We start from the raw sequence: 18,703 nt of genomic DNA, 5'->3' as shown, positions 1-18,703 counted from the left end.
AACCAATGAGTGGAGGGATTTCTTTGCAAAATCTGAAGCTAAGAGGAAATTAGGTAGCTCTTTCTTACCATTTTTATTTTTTCTTTCTATAATAATTGTTTACTTGATTGTTTTGTCATATTACAGAGAAGAAAAAGGCTAAGAAGGGGAAAAAGTAATCACTGACCAAGGTTGAAGCAATTCATGAATCATGCCGTTTTCCAACAAGAGAGGGAGATAATAGACCAAACAGAATCGACTCGGCTTATTCAAGACTCTCCCTATCCTATTTCATATTTCATATTTGTGCCTTTTTTTGTTTTGTTTTGTTTTTTTTTGTTTTTTTTTGTTTTTTTCATATCAACTTTAGCTATGTTCCTATGAATCATCAGTAACTAGTTGGTGTCAGTTGCAAGATTTCTAAGTTGTGAATTGTGCTACCTGCGCAAAGAAGAGAAATGCCATTATACCTGTCATTTTTTAAAAACTTCTCGTGGCTGAATGTATAGTTAATGATACTTGTTCACGTGTAAATCATTTTGATCATGGCAAAATAGGTTGAAAAATGTCATCAAAATAATGTGACACTTGCTCTAAATCTTGTTACCAAGGAAGAATTTTATGGGGAGAAATGCGCAATTGCACAAACATTTGATTGAATTCCAAGCTTGCTTAGAAAGAGCAAGTGGCTTTACAACATGGATTGGTCCATAATACATTCAACGTCATGATCATTTTACTCTTTCAGAGAATGGCTGGCAAAGCCATCTTAGTAATTGCAAAAGGAAATAAATAACTGTAACCATCTACCGTTCAAAAGCAAGAGGCAGAAAGTAGTTAGCCAGCTAAAATTTCACACCAAGCTTGGCCATAGCAACATTAAGCCTCTCCTCCATGTTAATTCTGTGGTTTTCATAGAAATCTAATATCTCAATCGATATATTTTTCACCTGCAAAAGATATACACAAATTACTTCATTGGGTACAAAAGCATAACTATCAAGAATGACCTAAATCTATGTTCAATAATCAAAGAACGAATACGCAATTCGGACGACGACGGTTTTGACAACTTCTAAAGAAGCATAATAATAACCTGGCGTCCTAACTTTTTGAATGCTTTTAGCAAGGTATTAACTTGATCGAGGAAAAAAAGAAAAAGAAAAAAAAGAAAAGAAAACCTCAATTTTAGCTTGGAAGAATCACTCACCACATTCATATCAACACGGAGCTCTTCAAACCATGAAGTGGTATCTTTATCCCGGAGCACACTAGCAATATATATACAAGCTAAAGCGATCAGATGAGGAGGATGTACAAGTATAAGATCCATCCTGTACGTGTCATTGACAAGTCCCCTGTTTTTACAGAATATTAAGAGTTCATTACGATTTCGTTGTACTGAAACAAGAATCAGACATCATGTATAAACTTTTCTAAGATATAAAGTACAAAAAGAAATCAGCAGAAAAAAAAAAAAAAAAAAAACTTATCAGCATACTGGTCTTACCAAGTTAATTGAGTCATACTTATATCATTAAGTGCTGCATCTTGAAGGAGCCTGTTAAAGAAAACACGAAATAAACTTGTTAGTTTTAAACTATTAAAAAAAGTTAGATTTCAGTATAATTTGTTCAAATGACCATACAAATCACGATCTATGACAAAAACGACAAAGAGATTGACAAAAAAAAAAATACAATAGAAAATACTGCAAGCTATAAAGAATCCAACCAGTATTTCAACTGCCAAAAGATCATTATAAATGGTATTGCAAGTCATCTAAGTCATTCAAACAAAATACTTACTGAGACAATGAACGGTAGGGATGAAATACAACTAGATAGTAGTTGATTGCCTCCAAAATCTTCATTTCCATTTCAAGCACGTCTTTGATCTCAAATCTAAACTTTTCATCAGTCGCTACAACACCAACTAAACGGGTTTCAGAGCTTCACATCTTAAATTGGATAACAACAATTCACTTTTGCATAATATAGATCAATTTATCATGTTGAGGACATACGCATTTTTTTGACGTAAAATACAAGAAGTCTAGCCTGCACTGTGCTTTCCTCTGCTTTTGCTGCCAGGTACAAGCATGTTGGAGCGACATGACGTGGATCATATTCAGACAGACTCTTCCTGAAATCAGAAACAGAAGTTATGTATATCAGATGTGGCGCATTGCAACTCTCATATATCCCGATTTTCCTATTTATTTTCAACATTTTCGGATGTCCAACGATCATATCATCAAGTAATGTAATGTAGACACAGGATTGCAACTTAGTAACCGAGCCATGGAAAGTGTAAGACTGTAACTCATCCCTAAAAGACCTATCTATTCAACTAAAAAAAAAAAAAAAAAAACTGCAGAGAGCACATGACCACTGGGAAATTTTTCACCCAATATACCTGGTGTACACACGTCTCATATATGTAACTGCAGTAGCTACAACCCTGAAATACCAGTGAACAAGAAAAAGATTATAAAAATTGGTGAAATAAAGATGAATAATGTTGCCATACAAAATTAGTTAAGATGATAAAAATATATAGTTATTAACTCATTTGATGATGTTGTGGATTATTTATAAAAAAAGAAAAAAAAGGATAAATAAAAGCATTAAACTATGTTATTTGTTTGCACTTTTAACTCAACCAAGCCTTTAGGTCAAAAAATTGGAAACAAGTTTCATTCTTAAACCCAAAGGATTCCTGGAATACAAGTAAATGTCAACAAGTTTCTGTGCTAACAAAATAACAATGTGAACCATTTATAAAAAGGACTACATGTTCTTCAGCATGATGTTGCCAATGGCATTTCCCAAATAAAATTCAGAAGTCTGGTTCCATATCATGATAGAAAAGGTAATATCATGAGAAACTGAAACTGGAACATCAAATAAAAAAACACAAAGACCAAGTCAAACCTTTGTCTCACTTTCACATGCGTTGCTAATTTCCATATATCTGAGAGAAAATAAAAGGTAAAGAAAATATATCATCAATCAAGTGTATCAGCCAAGAGGTTAAAAAAAGGAAAAAAAAAAAAAAGAGAAAAAAGATAACCCTTATAAGTCCGTGTTATACCATAGGCTAATTCAACATCAAGAATTATTTGCAACGATCAACAATTGAAGTGTGACCCAGTTGAACATTTCGTATAAAAAGTAAAATTCTTAGTTCAACTTGGAAAATTCACGAAGAAATACATAAACCCAGATCGTAGAAATCAGCATAGACATAAGACATTCAAAAACAATAACGAAACAACAAGAGGGGCGCAAAAAAAAAAAAAAAAATCGCATACAATTGGCCATGTGCATTTTAAGAAGCTTGAATTCTGCAAGAGTGATGCCTTTCTCCTTGTCAAGCGGATGCACCACATCCACCTCTTCCTGGTCCAACAGCTGTTTGCTGGGTACAAAAATAAATAAATTAATTAAGAAAGCTAGGAAAAATCTAAAAAGAATAAGGAAACAAAGTGGGCAAAAGATGGGGAGTTCAAGAACATACTAGTGAGAGGAAGTCCAGAAATTGGCAGCCATATTTTTCGACTGAGACGTAAAACTCGTTGAAATGTCCCTAACTGTTAATTACTCGCATTCAGATTCAACGTTGGGAAGTCTGTAGAAGAAGACGACGACGGGGTAGAGCCAGGAGTTCAACTTTGGTATGTACAGATTTTCTCAGTTCTCTTTCGTTTGTTGGTTGGTTGGTGCGGCATTAGTATCTGTTGGGCTAGCCCAACTCTTTAAAAACCTGACATTGGATCCATTAGGCCCAATTTTATTCGAGAAAATTGATGAACTTATCATTAGTCATGAGTTTAGATTTTAGGGAGAAAGAGGAAAATAGACTTAAAATTTAAGATGAATTAAAATTAATAGGTCAATAGTTTACATAAGTTAATAAATATGTTAAATTATTATTTTTATTCATAATTTGTCTGGTTATGAATCATAACTTAACAAGCTATTGTCCATAATTATTCATAATTTGTCTGACTATGAACTATAACTTGACAAGTTTGTCCATAACTTATCTGGTTATGAACCATAACTTGACAAGTTATGGCCTATTAATTTCTATAACTAAAAATTGACCTATATATTTTCTTAAACTTTTCATATTGGCCTATTTTATACTATTTCTCTAGATTTTAAGCTTTGCCGTCCATATAGGCTCGGATCATGAGTTGAACTAATCTCCGTCGTAGATTTTTGCATATTTCATAATATATGGAGATATATGAGCATAGACCTCACTCATTGGAATTAACTTACAATCTTGATAAGTCAAAGGGATAACTTGACCTAGCGTAAATGAGATTTCCTCTCCGTAAGATCACTTCATGGTAAAAAAGTTATTACACTACGTGATAAAATTTCATATTTTAACTTGAAATTTAACAAAAATTTTAAAATATTATAAATATAGTAAAAATAACATAGTAATTATCATATTTTGTAATATAATGAAATAATAAATCGTGTATAATTTTGTTCGCTAAGTAACAATTTTGTTCGCTAAGTAAAATGACACTTCTTCAACAATATCATGTATTACCACAAATGCATAAATTGTTAGCACTAAAAAATATGCCGTTGCATGTTAATTTTGTTTGGTTAGATTGTTTGCCAAAATTTATCGCGTTTTTGTGCGAGCTGATATTTTCCTAATTGAATAAAAGTCAGCTTAATTTACTTCAAAAAGTTAGTGGAGTGAATATCGGCCAAGACCTGGTCTGATCATGTCGTTTTTTTCCCCTCTAAAAAAACAAAAATTCTTTTGTGGCAAGCAATTAATTAATGCGTATCCATTAATACGGGCAACGCGTATTTAATTTATAGTAGCCTGACAACTCCTTGATATTTTTTTCCCGCCTAACAAAAAAGATAAAAATCTAGAAATGGACAAATTAAAATGTTGCAGTGTATCTCATCAATCACTAGCCAGTTTCAAATGTGGACTGATCAGGATTGACACACAATAGGACAAAGTTTTTGTAATGGATACTGTAGCCTATGTGAAAAATAAAGATAATATTACGATATGTTTAGTTCGCTGATTTGTTGATTTGAGTTGAGATGTAACTTTATGTGAGAATTTTTTATTATAATAAAAAAATTAGATGTGATTATTTATAAAAAATTTTTACTGTAATAAAATTTAAATTTTAAATTTAAATTAATAAAATCAACGAGAGAGCTGAATCATCTCCGGTCAGGCAAATTCTTTTTGGAGTACTCATGCAAGAGTACTTGATGACCTGGGTTTAGCTAGAGTTATATAATGCAGACAAATTAAGGTTTAAGAAAAAAAAAAGTGATTGTATCATTATTCATAGTCCATCCAAGCAAGTAAAGTTGAATCAACCAGGGGCAGATTATAGGAACGAGTGGGGGCTGTCCCCCCTACTCACTTTTTTTTTTTTTTTTAAATCACTTTTAACAATTGTGGGGGCAAGGTAATGATTGGGCTAGCAATTTGCAAAGTAAGCCTAATCGTCTCAAAACTCTCGTTTTGGAAGAAAACTCATGTGCATTTTATATTCATTGCTTTGCCCATCAACTTCAGTTAGCTCTTGTGTATGTGGCCAAAAAATATAGGGAGAAAGAGAAAAATAGGTTAAGATTTGGGATGAATTAAAATTAATATGTCAATAGTTTACATAAATTAATAAATAGGTTAAATTTTTGTTTTCGTTCATAACTAGTTTGGTTATAAATCATAACTTGACAAATTATTGTCCATAATTGTCCACAACTTGTCTGGTTATAAATCATAACTTGACAAATTTATCCACAACTTATCTGATTATGAACTATAACTTGACAAGTTATAGCCTATTAATTTCTATAACTAAAAATTGACCTATATACTTTCTTAACCTTTTCATATTAGCATATTTTCTACTATTTCTCAAAAATATATTCAAATTGCGTCCCTCTTTAGTGTGGTTGCTAGCGTTGTAAATACTGTTAGAGCTTCACCTAGACGTTGTGACATTCTTCAAGATAAGCAAGCTACAATAGTTGCCAGGGCAATTAAAAATGGTGAAATTGCAAGTGGAAGAGACTGAATGAGCAAACTTCTCTAAAACGTCATGGAGAAACACGTTGGGGCTTACACTATGGTACGTTAATTAGCTTGATTAGCATGTTCGCATCTATAATTGAAGTCCCTGAAATAATTGTTGAGGATGGGTTGAGTTCTGAACAAAGATGTGAAGCGAGCAATTCATTGGATTCAATCCAATCATTTGGTTTTGTGTTTAATCTTCATTTGATGAGAAATATATTAGGAGTTACAAATGAGCTATCAAAGGCATTGCAATGAAAAGATCAAGATATTGTGAACGCCATGAGTTTAGTGAAAATATGTATACAAAGATTGCAAATGATGAGGGAGAGTGGGTGGGATTCTCTTTTTGATCAAGTTTGTTTGTTTTGCCAAGAGCACCATATTGATATTCTCAACATGGATGATATCTTTAGAGCACGAGATAGATCGCGACGCAGAGCTCAAAAAGTTATAATTTTACACCAATTTCGTGTGGAATAATTATATTTTGTCATTGATATGTAACTTCAAGAATTAAATGATCATTTTACTGAAGTAAATACCGAGTTGCTTCTCTGTCTAGCTTGCTTATGCCCAGATGATTCATTCATTACTTTTGACAAAGAAAAATTGATCCAGCTTGCTAAGTATTATCCAAGAGATTTTTTTTGTGGTCAAGCTTATGGTTCTTGAGAATCAACTTGAAACTTATATAATTGCTATGTGTTCGAGTAAAGTTTTTACATGATTGAAAGGTATTAGCACTCTTAGACAAAAAATGGTTGTGACACAGAGAATTATGTGTACCCACTAATTTACATGTTGATTACTTTGACACTAATTTTACCCGTTGCTACGGCTACTGTGGAGAGTATTTTCTGTCATAAATATTGTAAAGAACCGTTTGCGAAATGGAATTGGAGAACAATGGATGAATGATAGTTTGATCATCTACATCGAGAAAGAAATTTTCAATCGTGTTGAAAATGAAGCTATTATACAGTGCTTTCAAAAGACGAAAACTCGTCATTTTGCCTATTGTAATATGTTATAATAATTTTTGAATATATGCATGTATTTTTTTTTTTTGAAAAAAAAAAACTGTGATACATATATGTTATATTTCTTAAAAGAGATATAATGTACACCCCACTCAATTTGGAGGCTAGCTCTGCCACTGAATATCACATGCTATATAAAAAAAAAAGTTAATTCCACAACATGAAACCTTCAAACCTTTCTATTAATTCCGACGCCTAGCATTGATACTGGTGCCCTTAAACATAATTTCCTGATCTTGTTTCAACTCATTTGGTTTGGCTAATTAGATAAATTAATCTTTTAATGGACGTTGCCGCTTCCAGATATTGAGCAACGCCTTTTCGCTCAATTGCAAAGTACATCCGAAATGTATAACGTATAATTAATAGAAACACTAACTACATGCATGAAAGATATGCAGCATGATTGTGTATATTTTGTAGTTTGAGTTCTCAATTTGCGTGTACAATAATCGGTTCTTTTTTTTTTTGGGTAATTTTCTAATGAAAATAATCTGTTTATTTATATGCTCTCAGTGTCCCTGTCAATGACAGGTGATGGGTATCTTATCTTGAGAGATGCATGGCCCAGCGAAATTTCAGAAGCGTTCGGCCCATGTCGTATAGTATCCATGCAAACGACTTTTGCATCTTCTATTTAATTTTCTTGGAATTTAGGCATCAATGTTTATCAGTTTCCTTCCTCAAAGTAGTTGATGGGATTTAAAAAAAAAAAATTCATATTTTGCTTGAATTTATGGGACGTGTTTCGATATATAGATGAGAATCAACAACATTTAATTGCTTATTGCAGCAAAGTAAAAATATAGAACAACCACATGTCTAGACTCTAGCAGTGTAATAGATTTTATATTATATGACAAAAAATAAATTTAGACCTACATATATGAGTAAGCTAAATACGAAAAGTAGAATTACTACCCTTTCAAAATATAACATAATAGAGTAGACTAAATTAGTATTTTAGCACTATTGATTTTTGATAGTACCAATTCCATAGTAGCTATAGGGAATATTATTACTTATGAGCTATCACAACTAATAAAAAGTAAGCATCATTTATAAGTTTTATATTATACCTCAAAAGATAAACAATAGGACCAATTAGCATAATTATTAGTGGCGTGGGTCCCACACTAGCGCAAGGACTGTGCCTGCTCGGCTGCTTGGTCTTGTTCATTAGCAACATACTTATCAGCTAGAATGTAGTAATGCATTCGGCTACAGTTTCCATAGATTTCATAAAAAGTTTTGTCCTAAGTATGCATCTGCTTCAAAGGCATTCATAGAGCTGAAGAGGAAGGCGAGGAGAGAGGACAGCTTCAAGTGGACTGAGCTTTTCTAAGGCAATGCCTAGTCCTTCACGCATATCCACAGGCATCTCGTCTTTGGTTTTCATATCAAACCCCTGAACCAAACGAGCTAATACAAGTTGAACCATTAGCGAACCTTGTGCGTACCCGGGGCATGATCTTCTACCCGAACTAAACGGAATATACTCAAAATTTTGGCCCTTAAAATTCAGGTGTGCATTTGTTGTTATGAACCTTTGTGGTCCGAACTCGCTCGGGTTAGGCCACACAAGCGGGTCACGTTGCAGTTTCCAAAGGTTGACAATCAAACGGGTGCCCTTGGGGACATAGTGGCCGGCAACGGAACAGTCTTCCGAGGCCTCGCGAGGTAATATCGGACCTGGTGGTTACAGTCGCAGAGATTCCTTGAAAATGGCTTGAAGAAATTTGAGGTTGTTGATGTCTGATTCTTGCACCCATCTGTCTCTTCCTACATGCCTGTCCAACTCTTCTTGGGCAGCCTTCAACACACTTGGGTTGTTCAATAGTAAGGAGAACATCCATATTAGTGTTAGACCAGTGCTTTCGGTTCCGGTTAGTATTAGGATCTGCCAAAATTTAGTACGGAGGGGAACGTGTATGGTTACGTTGCATGTCGCAGAAGAAAAAAAAGGAAAAAAAAGGGAAAGAAAAGAAAGGAAAGTTTAAATTGCATATGGAAAAAACAACGACAAATTAAACAATAATATACATAGGGAATCTCCTCCTGCCCAAAGGCTCTTTTGATTTCTGCCCCAACTCTTATTTTTTTTACATGTTTTTCCTTATTTTTTTTTTCTGAACTTCTTATAATTGCGATATTTATATGAAACAAAGTTTCGATTATACTCCAAAATTTTGGCTTTTAAATAGTTTTGTTTCAAACGCAGAACACCAAACAAAGCAACAATTTATCCTATAGGTTCAAATTTTGTTGTTTGTAAACTTTAAAAGGCGATTTAAATTTTAAACTTAGTCGCAAGTTTGGTGATCATTTGGATTTTTTTTTTTTTCTGTTAGAACACATATACTATTATTTTAGTCTAAAAGTAAATACTAAAGTAACAATTTAAAATATAGGTTCAAATTTTGTTGATTGTAAACTTTAAAAGGCGATTTAAAGTACTTAGTCCCAAGTTTGGTTCATTTGGATATATATATATATATATATAGATATATATAAAAATTGTTAGAAAATATATACTATTATTTTAGTCCAAAATGTATACTGAAAAAATTGGTCAGCAACAAAAACAAAACGAATAAAACAGGTTAGTAATTAGAATACATATATAGTGCTGCTCCCAAGAGCAAATTAAGAAAGCGGTCAAAAATGGCGTACCAGGGCCGTCGCTTTGATAACCGAATCACGGCTATAACCAGACAACATTGCGTCGTTTTCTTCAATGTTGGACAGCATTAAGCCCATGAGGTCACTCTCAACGTCCCTATTGTTACAATAATCAGCTCTCGCTCCACGGTGTTCTTCAACCCACTTTCCCAATATTGAGTCAATCTCCTCGAAAGTACGCTTCATCGAGCTCAAATGTCCCTGAATGTCCAAACATTCGAGCCACGGAATCATGTCCGACAACGGGAAAACCCCGCTCAGGTACGTCGCTTCCTTTATCGCCTTCATCAACCGCTGCGCCTCTCCGCCACCGCCCTCTTTCCCGGGCCCCGAGAATCGCTTGCCCGCAATCAGCCTGACGTTTATGTTAAACATCAGTTGCTCCAAAAGCTCGCCGAAAGGAATTATTTCCTCATGATTATGACAGTTAGGGTTTGTGCAAAGCTGGAGCAAATTCAAGATCAAGGAGTTGACCTCCGAGACTCGGATGTGTTCGAGCTATTCGACCCGCTGGCTCGAAAGGAGATTAAGGGTGGCGAACTTGCGGACGTCACGCCAGTATTGACCGTACGGCGAAAATGCAAACGCGGCATTGTCATAGAACAGGTACTTCCCTACCGCTAAGCTTGGGCGGTTGGCGAAGATTCTATCGTTTGTGGCGCTGAAGCATTCTTTTACTAGCTCCCAACTGCTCAGCACCAGGATTCGGTGCTTGCCCATCGTGAGAGAGTAGATTGGGCCGCATTTGTCAGCCATGGCTCCAAGGACTCGAAACACTGGGGTTTGACCATGGCTACCGAGAAGATGGAGGTGGCCTATGATTGGCAATGCACGTGACGGTTCAGGGACACCATACTTGTCAACATTGGCTTTTTTCTTGCTATTTTTGGTCTGTGATGTTCTCATTTTGAAGGAAGCATAGAGAAGTAAGAAACCTGAAAAAGCCACAATTAAGGCTTGGAAAGGAGAGGAGAAAAAAGCCATGGTATGCCCTTTAGAAAGCTTATCACTAGGGACGTATATATGGCAATGTGCTGTATGCATGATGCATATTTTCTTTCTTTAATGTTTTAGAGCTTTCTGTTTCTGGCCAACTTTCTATTTATTAATATGGTAGTTGGCATGATTATGATTGATTTCGAGTGTTGTGTGTGGGTCTGAAATGTACAATGCTTGTTTCTATCAATTCAATATCCGATGTGTATTTAAGATAACGTTGACTTGACTCTATGTATCATGATTGATAGCACATGCGACCAGAAGGGTAAAGGTGACGTGCGCATTACCATAACCCATGTTATGTTGAGGCAGCAGAGCTAGGGCGGGTCAGGAAAACTTGGTCGTTTGTGGTGAAACACTCCTTAACAACTTCCTTGCTACTCACAATGAGTGCTTGTTTGTCGGGACTTGAAAATCGGGACTTGTTTGTCGGCAATGGCTCCAGCTGGAATTTGTCCCTTGAGAAGGTGCAAGTCACCGATAATCGGCAACGCACCCGGGGGTTCCGTACTTGTCTCCTTTGACTTGCGCAGTAGTGGCTTGATCTGGGTCTTAGCCATACTTTGTAAAGAAGCAGGAAATAGCTAAGAAAGATATTCTTATACGACTGCAAAGGTAAAAAGATCCATTGTTTTCATCACAGTTCAAGAGCTATTTAAGCTTATAATCGATTAGTATTTCGTCATTTCTGAAGATATCGGTAACCCGTAAATATAAATGTGTCAAATTTGGAAAATAATCAAGTTATAAATAAAACTGAAATCATCCCGACAATAGTGATGAACTTATTGTTAGATTTTGGACGTGCATATATACATATATAATAATAATGGTATATTATATGTTATTATATTAAATTAAGCCTATTTAAAGTGATCAAATAAGGTTTTAGATAATTTGGACTTTAATGCATTTAATAAGTGTGAGCTTAATATGTGTAAAGACCAAATCATTTTTTCTTATTTTATGATGGGTCAAATTAGAAATAATGAAAAGTTGACTTCTATATAAATGGTTGTGGTCTCCAAATTATATGTATGAAACTTTTCTGACATCCCATCATTAGAAAAGTAAGAATCCCTTCTTAAGGCATTCATATTGAATAATTTGGAATATCAAGAACCAAAAGATTAATCAAGAACCACAAGATTAAAAAAACAATCCGTTTTTATGAACTCATGTACGCTTCTGCTTCAGTCTATTCTTCTTGATGATTTGACATGGTCGAACTTGGTGTGATTAAGGATTTCATCAATAAAGAATTTATTTCTATCAAGTGGTATAAGAGAAACCCATGTTAAGTCATTAAGAGAATTATTCTCTAATTTTTCGGTTGATGATACATATAAAGTATAAACTGAGTAGGAAAACGACAACAAAATTCTAGTATATATATAGGATGCAGAATATATAGTATGAGTTTCAATCAAAAGATTCAAGAAAACTGGCCGGCGGCACTTTTCTTTGCCGCCGGCGATATGCTATCCGGACACTGCGTTTGCTGCCGCCGCCATTGTGGAACGTCCGGCCGCGCCGGTGATGAAGAGCCGCGGCCTACAGCCGCGACGGTTGGGACTGGCGGGCCGGAAGGGCGCCCCTTCCCTCCCAGGGGCCCCCAAGAATGCAACCTCTGGGCTGAAGCCCAGAGTTGCTGAAGAAAGAAATAAAAAAAAAAAAAAAAAAAAAAAAAAAAAAAAAAAAAAAAGGGCTGCGGGTTTAGCCCTCAGCAACCAAAAAAAAAAAAGGAACAGGGGTATGCGGGCCGGATTCAGGATTCGGGTTGGGTTGACCTAATCCGTCCGGCCATGGCCAAAGTTGACCGTTGACCACGACCATTGACTTTGATGGTTGACCATTAACTTTGACCATCATTGATTTTTTTTTTGGGAAATTTAAATTCAAATTTTGTTATAACTTTTCTTTTATGGATGTCTTATGTTTTAATATGAATTGATTGAAACAACATTTACCAAAGTAGCTTCTATTGTGTAAATCAATTTATTTTATAACATCAAGATGGTTATGGGAATGTAATTCATACGGATATTGACCGGCCCAAAGGAAGGTCATTATTTGGCCGAATTACATGCACACTTGTGGTAATAAATATGTGACAATTATTAGGTATTCTATGTGAACACTAAGTCGGTCCAAAGAAAGGCTTGTTGTTTGACAGGATTTTATTGTTAGTATTTGATTACTACACTAAGAGTACAACTTACAAGTTAATATTACTGTCCAAAGACTAATTGTTAATGTTGTGCTAGGTATCTTGTGATTAGTCTTACCATTATTTGAATTGTTAAAAGTTTGATATGGTATTTATGTGAACGTTTTGTTTTGTTCTATTTTCAGTTAATACATCTGCTTCTGCTATATCTGCCAACATTAATTCTATTCCCATGTTCAATGGAACAAACTTTAAGGAATGGAAAGAGAACGTTATGATCGTTCTTGGCTGCATGGATCTAGACCTTGCGCTAAGGATTGAACAACCCACTGCTCTTACGGACCAAAGTTCCAATGAGGAAAAATGGGACTTTGAGAAGTGGGAACATTCAAATCGCATGAGTCTTATGATCATAAAGCGTGGAATTCCAGAAACTTTCAGGGGCACTGTGTCTGAGAAGGTAACTACTGCCAAGGAGTTCCTTGAGGAAATTCAAAAGTGTTTTGCTAAAAATGATAAGGCTGAAAGAAGTACAATTTTGTCGAACTTGATTTCATTGAAGTATAAAGGAAAAGAAAATATAAGGGAGTACATCATGGAATGGTCTCATCTTGCTTCAAAACTAAAGGCACTAAAGTGAGAGCTATCTGAGGATTTGCTCGTGCATTTAGTTTTGATTTCTCTTCCTGCATAATTCAGTCAGTTTAAGGTAAGTTACAACTGCCAAAAGGATAAATAGACTCTTAATGAGCTCATTTCTCATTGTGTGCAAGAAGAAGAAAGACTGCAGCAAGAAAAGACAGAAAGTGCTCACTTGGCTAGTACCTCTAATGACAAGGACAAGAAAAGGAAGAAGGACAAAGAAACTGCAGGAGGGCCAGCCCAAAAGAAACAAGATGAGGAATTTTGTTGTTACTTTTGCAAGGAACCTGGACACATGAAGAAGGATTGTACCAAATATCACGCTTGGCGTGCAAAGAAAGGTACGCTTCTCACTTTGGTTTTCTCTTAGGTTAATTTAGCTTCAGTACCAAGACACACTTGGTGGGTAGATTCTGGTGCTACTACTCACATAAGTGTGTCAATGCAGGGTTGTCTGAGTTGCCGAAAGCTAAATGATGCTGAAAGATTCATCTATGTAGGTAATGGCAAATCAGTGGAAGTTGAGGTTATAGGGACATTTAGATTTTTATTAAAGACTGGATATTATTTGGATTTAAAAGAGACATATGTTGTACCGTCTTTTAGACGGAATTTGATTTCTATTTCTATTTTGGACAAATCTGGTTACTCTTTTTCATTTAGAAATAATCAGTTTAGTCTTTCTTTGAATTCAAATCTTGTTGATACCGGTTCTTTATCTTTTTGTGATAACCTTTATTTACTTGATTCTATTGCCTCTTATAATGAAACCTTGCATGTGAGTTCACGTGGTACAAAACGCAAATTAACAAATGAGAATTCTGCTTCACTCTGGCACAAACGTTTAGGTCACATATCTAAACAAAGAATTAAAAGACTTGTGTCAGATGGAATTCTTGATCCTCTTGATTATTGGTTACCGAATTGAATTCGGATGCGGAAGCGTGGGGGATGGCGGATCAAGTATAACAAAAATTTTCATAAAACCTTTGAGATACTCTATAGATTATATTAATTTATGCACGAATAAATTAATCGCATTAATTTATTTATTAAGAACTCAATTAGGAATAATACCTGGCGGCCGATTAGGATGATAACTTGAGTTCTTTGACCTCGAACAATCCTTGCTCCAAAGCCTTGTGTTTAGAAAACCAATGTCTTCCACGTCAATTCCTAGAATCCACGAACACGTATGTGTGGGCACACCTGAGACAAAACAGATTAGAATAAACACTCAAATTTCTACAAACACCAACGCATGCACGATGTGGAATTTTTTGGAGAAAATTTTTTCCTTCCCACAAAAGAGAATTTCGGCCACAATAAAATATTAGGTCAAAAAATTGTTCAAAAATTGTGTCTCATAATTTTCTATCATTCTCTTATTTATAGAGTAGAAGTCAAACTCCTAGAAGGAATCCAATCTTTATCTCCAAGATAAAGCTTGTTAATTATCTCCTATTTGAATTTAGAACAAAATCTCCTCTTCTCTTTTATCCATTATGGCCGGCCATAGATAAGGGATTTTATCCCTGTGTAGGCGCCAATATCAGATAGGGAAGGGAGAGAAAATCATCATTTATCCTGCAGTCTAATTTTGACTCAAATTCAAATTACAATTTAAGTCAAACTTAAATTAATTTGAATTCTAAATTGAACAACTTATCAAATAAGTTTAAATGGATAAAACTAGATGTGTTCAAATTCAAATTTAAATAATCACATTATTTAAATAATAATTAATTCTCAATTAATTATTTTTGAGTGTTTAATTTTTAGAATTTCATAATTCTAAAATTCCCATTTTGACATTTGTGTCTGGTAGAATTACAAGGACGACGCAGGGACTAATGGACCTATAATTCCGAGCTCCAATAAACTTAATAATTAATTAAACACTTTAATTAATTAATTTTATTAATTCCAATAGTTATTTCACTATAAACTTGGAATTGCACTCTCGAAATTATAGACATAAATTACTGCTAAACTGTGAAGTGTCCATTTGATATAGTCATTATATATAGATCAATCCTCCATAAATATCTCATAATTAGGGCTAGGTAAAATCCGTTAACCTCTCTAATTATATCTTTATCCTTGAGTACCATTGATTCTCTAATGGACAGTGATTCATAAAACACATTCATGAATCGGAGCTCTTACTGGTCCAAGTACCGAATCAACCCTCAAGAGAATTATTTATTTACTTCAATCTCAAGAAAGAATGGATTCCATCTCATATAATAACATTCCCGGCTACCTACTTCATCATGTCTCCAAAATACAAGGAATATGATTCAGGATCTCAGAATCCATACCGAGTAAATCAAAAGACACAAATCCATAATTAGGAGTCTGTTAAGAACTCAGGATTAAGATCGTTTTATATATGACCATCAATAGACTCAATTAGAATTTCTATACTTAACAAAAATTATAAGAAATTCATATTGTGCTTGTGTCCTTGTTCCACATAATCTCATTATGTGAAATACACTCATTCAATATCTCGCCATATTAATAGTGTGGATAACACCGTTCCATTCTAAATGGGAATGACATGTATTAATAATGTTTTAATTAAAGATTCTGAACTTTAATTAAATTCATTATGAACACCGTTTTTGATTATTATCCTTAAACATTATCCTCTCGCATATAACATTTATATACAACATTTAAGGTCACATAAATAATCATGGAATTTCATTTGATATTCATAAAATATTCATAAATATATGCACATAAAATAATGAATAAACTCTTTTATTAAATAAATAATAAATATCCTATTACATCTCATGCTTTTAGGACACCATTCCCAACAATCTCGCACTTGTCCTAAAGCAGGTAGAATATATCTCCAATCCTAAAACTTTCTAGGTGTCCATGACTAATCTATGCCTGGAACAACTTCCAGATCAGTTAAGAATTTCTAGAGTCAGGTTGCTTTCTTTTGCTGCTTCACAAGCTGCTACACATTAACTCTTAATGATAGAATTAGCAATCACACTTTGCCAATAACCTTTCTTATCATGACTCCTTCACCTAGTGTGAACACAGATTTGGATGTTGATTATCAAAATCCATGCATGACTCATAGTCAAAGTATGTGTATCCAGCTAAAGACAACTCTTTTACTTACTAAACTATCTTATAGTTTCTTGTTTTTCTCATACACTTAAGGATACACTACACGACTACCCAATGATCGAATCTTGAGTTCAACTGACAACGAATGACCACTCCTACTGAATATCAGATATTCAGGCTTGTAAAGAATAAAAACATCTTCTTTTCTTTCGTTTGAAACATCTTGGTTTTAATCAAATCCATAAGACTTAAAAGCCTCATCAAACCTGATGTTCTATGATTTATAAGCTTGCTTCAATCCATAAATGGATATCTACAGCTTGCAGACTTTCTACTCTTGGTCTTTCTCTATGTAACCCTTTAGCTAAGTGATATAGATGGTTTCCTCAAGATAGCCATTCAAAAAAGCTGTCTTGACATCCATCTGCCATATCTCATATTCAAAATATGCTGCTATGGCCAAGAGTATCCGGATGGACTTAAGCATGGCTTCCGATGAGAGAGTTTCCTCATAGTCAACTCCCTCCTTCTGGGTGTAACCCTTAATCACTAGCCTTGCTTTATAAGTCTCTACTTTTCCATCCGCTCCTCTCTTTCTCTTGAAAATCCACTTGCATCCAATGAGTTTTACCCATTCAGGTAGATCTACAAGTTGCCAGACTGAGTTGGAGTACATGGACTCTAGCTCGAGTTTCATATTTGCTTGCCACTTTTCCTCATCAAAATCATCCATCGCAGCCTTAAAGGGCAACATATCCTCCTTATTGTCATCAGTAGTGACGATCTGTGCTTCCCCGGTATACTGGTCAGGTAACCTGCTTACCCTCCCACTACGACGAGGTGCCACAAGAGTTTGATTAGGAATCGTGGTCTTATCTTTTAGCGTTCCAACAACTCTTGTCGATTGTGGTCCAATCTCATTGGAAAGTAACTTTTCTAGAACTTCTATGCTTCTGAGCTTAAAAACTATCATATAGTCATGCTCTAGAAACGTGGCATTTGTTGATACAAATACCCTTTGATTCTTGTGACTATATAAAATAATCCTCCTATTGTCCCCATTGCTTGTCCCACAAATATGCATATTTCTGATCTTGGTTCCAACTTCCCAGTCTATTGTTTCATCACATGAGCCAGACACCCCCATATGCGAATATGCTTCAAAACTGGCTTTCGACCATTCCATAACTCTAGGGGTGCCTTTGGTACAGACTTAGATGGTATTAGATTCAAAAATACACGGTGGTTCTTAGGGCATAACCCCAGAATGAAGTAGGAAGTAAAGAATAACTCAACATTAATCTTATCATGTCGAGCAAAGTTTGATTTCTCCATTCGCCAACACTATTTTGCTGTGGTGTACCGGGTGTAGTCAATTAGGATACCACACCTTCTTCAATCAAGAAAAACTGAAACTCTTAGTCCAGGTATCCATCCCCTCGATTTGATCGAAGTGTCTTAATTGATTTACCTAATTGTTTTTCAACTTCTGCTCCGAACTCTCTAAACTTTCCAAAAGTTTCAGATTTTCATTGCATTAGGTAAACATAACCATATTTCGAATAGTCACCAATAAAGGTGACAAAAGATTCGTAACCTCCTCTTGCTTGACCGTTTAACGGTCCACATACATCCAAATGTATTAGCTGAAGAGGTTCTGTGGCTTTTTCTCCTTTCAATGTGGAAGGCCTCTTGGTAATTTTTCCTCCCAGACAAGATTCATAGACTGGAAGCTTACTAACTTTTAGTTCGCATAAAGGACCATCCTTTACCAGTCTTTCAATCCCGTTTAGGCTAATATGACCAAGTCTAAGATACCATAGATATGTGTTATTTATCTTGAGAGATCATTTGCTTCTTATTCTTAGGTTCGGTAACTTTTGAACATTTCAACATTACGCAGTAAGCTAGGCATTGGTTTAAACGGTGTAAACTATTTTTTAAATATCCAGAATAAATATCGAAACCATTCTGAAAGATGCGGACTAGATTATTATTA

At 34.9% G+C, this 18,703-nt stretch overlaps 1 protein-coding gene and 1 pseudogene across 2 annotated transcripts; both read right to left on the bottom strand.

The window, feature by feature from the left end:
- Positions 1-601: 601 nt before the first annotated feature.
- On the bottom strand, positions 602-3,670 carry LOC21398886 (cyclin-C1-2). 2 transcript variants are annotated; one of them, XM_024168442.1, is made up of 9 exons: positions 3,502-3,670; positions 3,296-3,402; positions 2,916-2,955; positions 2,398-2,442; positions 2,006-2,124; positions 1,788-1,914; positions 1,490-1,540; positions 1,190-1,337; positions 602-929 (listed from the first exon to the last, which is right to left on the bottom strand). In XM_024168442.1, exons 1-9 carry the CDS (start codon positions 3,531-3,533, stop codon positions 825-827), a joined length of 774 nt encoding a protein of 257 aa, XP_024024210.1. In that variant the 5' UTR covers positions 3,534-3,670; the 3' UTR covers positions 602-824. The 2 variants fall into 2 exon arrangements, with proteins under 2 accessions (XP_024024210.1, XP_024024211.1); XM_024168443.1 differs by having other exon boundaries at positions 1,788-1,902.
- A 4,715-nt stretch (positions 3,671-8,385) lies between these two features.
- Positions 8,386-10,778, bottom strand: LOC21398885 (annotated as a pseudogene).
- Between the last annotated feature and the right edge of the window lie 7,925 nt (positions 10,779-18,703).

Source organism: Morus notabilis, unplaced genomic scaffold (genome assembly GCF_000414095.1).
Source record: "Morus notabilis unplaced genomic scaffold, ASM41409v2 Scaffold52, whole genome shotgun sequence".
In the NCBI taxonomy this organism is placed as follows: Eukaryota; Viridiplantae; Streptophyta; class Magnoliopsida; order Rosales; family Moraceae; genus Morus; species Morus notabilis.
Note: the sequence above shows the minus strand (reverse complement) of the source record. Positions and strands in the feature narration are given on the sequence as shown.